Source organism: Stegastes partitus, unplaced genomic scaffold (assembly GCF_000690725.1).
Source record: "Stegastes partitus isolate 25-593 unplaced genomic scaffold, Stegastes_partitus-1.0.2 Scaffold1076, whole genome shotgun sequence".
Lineage (NCBI taxonomy): Eukaryota > Metazoa > Chordata > Actinopteri > Pomacentridae > Stegastes > Stegastes partitus.
Genome location: NW_007578807.1, coordinates 10,673 through 14,984, shown reverse-complemented (window position 1 = coordinate 14,984; position 4,312 = coordinate 10,673). Strand labels below are relative to the sequence as shown.

General features: G+C 47.1%; 1 protein-coding gene across 1 annotated transcript in view; it reads right to left on the bottom strand.

Moving 5' to 3' along the window:
- The window catches only part of hsf4 (heat shock transcription factor 4), a 19,238-nt gene that overhangs the window by 8,245 nt on the left and 6,681 nt on the right, over positions 1 to 4,312 (bottom strand). The window contains exons 5-6 of the mRNA XM_008295780.1: positions 1,183 to 1,258; positions 61 to 128 (exon numbers count right to left, since the gene is read on the bottom strand). Of these exons, the coding sequence (XP_008294002.1) occupies positions 61 to 128; positions 1,183 to 1,258 (144 nt within the window). The remainder of the gene's footprint in view (positions 1 to 60; positions 129 to 1,182; positions 1,259 to 4,312) is intronic.

Below are 4,312 nucleotides of genomic sequence, written 5' to 3'. Positions count from 1 at the left end.
TGTGTGTGTGTGTGTGTGTGTGTGTGTGTGTGTGTGTGTGTGTGTGTGTGTGCGACTCACAGCTTTCTCTTCAGGCCCACCGTGCTGGGTGTGTTGGACTGCATCTGGCTGAACAGAAACTGGATCAGCTGGCAAAGAGAGAGAAAGCACAGCATGACTCAGCATCCTGACCCGGTGTCACACACACACACACACACACACACACACACACACAGAAGTCACACACATGGCGCCATGTTTCCCTTCTTGAAGCACAAGGCAGGGAAAGCCGGGTTTGGACTGAAGGGGCCCAGCTGGAGGCTTGTTTCCTCGTTACAGGACAGAACACATGAGGCAGGGTTGGGTTCTGTTGGTGTCATGGTGGGTTCTGTGTGGTCTGATCCATGAACACAGCTGACTGATCAATAATACGTCTAATGAACAGAAACGCCTGCGTGCTGCTCTTTCATGAGCTTCTCTCACTTTAACCCAAACATCAGAGAATAAAAAGAACCTTTAGTGTAAAACACAAAGCAGTAAAACTAATCAGAACAGAACCGCCACCTTCCATCTGGGTCATCATTCCTATCATTCATTTTCTTATTAAAGTCCAGTCATTGAACAAACCCCTAAAAGTCATCTATGTATCTGAAGGACATACTTTGAAGCTCTTCTCTGTTGATAGTAATCCCTCACCACCTTAAAGCGGCCCAGATGTGACACTAAACCTCTGGCTCGCTCTGCATTCACTCGCTGCAGCTCAGCACACCAGCTCACCTTCAGTACGACCACTCTACACTATGACAGGCTGTGGTGTTGGACTGATTCAGCTGATCTGATCTGGAGCATTTTGTGTAGTTGAGTTTATTAAGAACGGCGCCGACCTGCAGCAGCATCTAAACGTGTTAAAATCTGACGGCTGTCACGTTTTCAGGCAATAATCTGATGGATAAACACAGTCAGCATGTTCTGAACTAAAGATGCTGTGGAAGCGCTGAGGCTCCTCGCTGTAGTCCGGTGAGACACTCAGCAGAGTGGGCAGCACCGCTGATGACACCAGCGTCTCATCATCGATGTGAAGGATCGCAGCAAAACGTTTGCAATGAAAAACCTACTTGAGAAAAAACAGGATTCAGCAAAATGACTTAAAGGTAAAAAGTAATCAGCTCGTTACAGACAAGCTGCAGAAACACACGGACTGACCTTGTTCATGACCTTCTGCTGCTGGGTGTGGTTCTGTCTCAGCGACACCACCTCCCTCCACAGAACCTCGTTCTGCCTGCAAACAGCACGAGATCAGAGAATCAAAGAGATGCTTGGCAGGACTTCTGTGTTCTGACTTCTTCTGAAATTTGCCTCAACATCATCTGATTAAAAGTCTGAGCAAAGCCAGCAGCCCTCAAGTAGTTTTATATCAAATAATACAAAATTGGTGAAAGTGTTACAAACAGTCCTTCTGCCTTCAGATTTAGGGTAGAAAATGTCTCAGTGGACCCACGTTTGTTCTCCTTCCTAAATATTAAAGCACATCTCACTGCTCTCCACGTCTGTCCCCATCAGCTCCGGTGCTAACTTCAGGTTCTGGTGGGTTTTTAGTGCAGCCCTCTCCTTCTCAGCCAGCGCTGAAGCCTTACGTGGTCACCCTTCATCACATCTGTTTAGTGCATAACAACCTTTTTCATTTGTTCTCTGTGTCAGACGGCATCACAAAGGATCTCAGAGCCAGTGAGACGTTCCTCTTCCTGTTTGGTTAGCTGCTACAGAGAGCACAGCTGTTTGAGGAGAACTCAGAAGGTCCACACAAGATGTCTGACTTTTAGAGCTGGACAGGTTCTTCTGGCTGGTCTCACAGTGTGAACGTAGATTCACATGATCTGGCTGCTAATCGCACCACCTGGCTGATTCCAGGTGAGCTACTCAGGAGCACCATCAGAGGACTTGGTGCCTCAGAGCCGTCCCAGACTGGATCTGTGGAGGCTGCTGGTGGTCTGACAGGCTGCCTGCAGCATGGAGATGTGTCCAGAACTCTAAATGTAATGGAAGTGGCAGCTTGGTGCAGAACTGGAGAGCATCTGAACGTTAGCTCTGTTGTAGCTGCAGCACATCGATGCTTGATGCATCTGAGCGACTGAAATGAATGAAACAGAATCCGTTTATTTGCTAACTTGCAGTCTGTAGCTACAGCCGATGCTAACTCAAGTGCTTTTGCTTGTGAGAATCAGAATCGGGCAGCGTTTGCTCGAACCAAAAATGGCTGTGGGCATTGTGTTCCTACATGTGCAGGACAGTCCCCATCACCCGCAAACACACCGAAACATTTAAAATCAGTGGAGCTCCCCTTTAATGTATGAACACTAGTGGCCTGTGTTGAATATCACAGTAGTTTTAGAGTTAGCTCCTCTGTACACGATTCTGATGCTAACTAGGAGACTATCGTAGACCTGGAATCATTTCTGCTCCTTCAGCATGAGGAGGCACGTCGAGCTGCAACCATTAATCAACACTTAAATCAATCACCAGCAATCAATTCACTGGTTTCAGATGAAATTCAGAAAAAAATGCATGTCATCAAGCTGTAGACCAGATGTTTGAGGATCATCCTGGCCTTTAGAAAACACTGACTGATTTAATAGACCCAACAACTGAGTGAACATAGTTGGACAGACTGTCTGATGATTAAACTAATCATCAGCTGTCATTTCCCTGAATGTAGAAACACAAACACGCCCATCGTGCTTCGACACTGAAGCCAAAGTCACAGTTTCGTACAGTTTTAAATGACAAAGTGCGAAACACGGACTCCTGTGGTGGAGCACTGTCCACGCCTCCATGGCCGTGCACCTGCACGTGCACACGTGTGCTCATCCTTTCTAAGAATGTTGTCGGCGTGCATGTGTGTGTGTCAGTCAGGTGAGCAGGTGAACATTCTCTCCTCTCATTAGCAACAATACGGAGCACAAAGCGCCGGCTGCACACAATGGACACATGGCAGCTATTTTCAGCAACAATAGCCTCCAGAGAAAAGTGGCTCCATGCACTGGTTGTTCAAAGTTAGTCAGAGGAATAAAGGTTGCTCACATTAAGAGCTGCAAATATGGTTAAAGCAGGGTGGGGGGCTGACAGTCTGGAAACTGTAAAGCATCGTGACGAAGCTCAAATGAACACGTTTTTATTTGCATGTAAGCTCACAGGTTGTATTCAGATATAAAGCAGTCATTCAGGGGACAGTTTAACTTTTAAATCAAATGATTTGCTTGTCAAAGTATTTCCAGCCAGAACGCGTGTCTGATGAAACAGAACAAGCAGCGTGACATGTCAAACGGACCGGGCCAGTGGATGCTACCACGTTGGCACTGTGGCCAAACTAAACTGTACTTCACACAACCTGCTGGCTGTCAGAAAGCAGCCTCGCGTTCAAGCTGTGTGAGCGGCTTTGTTGGTGAGAGCTCATTGTTTCAGGTGCCAGCAGACACAGAACATAGGATCCAGTTTGTCCAGCAACAGATTAGAGCCTTTAAAAGCTTCTCACATAGCAAAGCGGTGCAGAGACTCACAAAAAGCTACAACAGGACTATAAAAATCTGGGAGGTTATCCCTATATCTTCATTATAATGCAAAGTAAATGACAGAACTAGAGACTGCACTACAGATCATCTATCAGCAACACGATGTGTGCAGTCGTAGTTTAATTGGTACACATGCTGTCCGTCTCACTCAGCCTTCAGCACAGCACACAGGAGGCCAGTAATAACGTCCACGTGTGATACTCAGAGACCAGCCGGTTAGGTTTAGGAGGTTCAGGCTAGCCCTCACCCCTCCTGTGTGTCGTTTTATAGGATGCAATTCAGCACCAGCATGTATTAATCTTGGTCTCAAACCAGATTTTCGGCCCTTGTGCAGGCCCTCCGGACTGTGTCAGATACAGGACCTAAACAATGAACTAAATAACGTCCAACCAAATGCCAGGTGGTTGGTTCCAGCCTTCATCAGAACTATCATGGACTGCTTTAGTCCTGTTCAGATGGACGCTGGGCTACGGACACGGGGACCAGTACTTGGCTTTGATGCTAGTTGCTCTCCCAGTTCAGCAGGACGTTGCACCAGTTAGGACTTCATGTCCTCATGATACTGCAGTAAGTTCACACGGGGAGCTTCACACGCTTCATGAATAGAGACCATGTGACCTGATGTCCACACGAGCTCTACGTTAAACTGTTGATCCACTGAACCCAGATCAGGTCAACACAAAACCTGAAAACACAGGAACTGCAGTGAAGGGAGGCCGACGTACTGCACACACACACACACACACACACACACACACACACACACA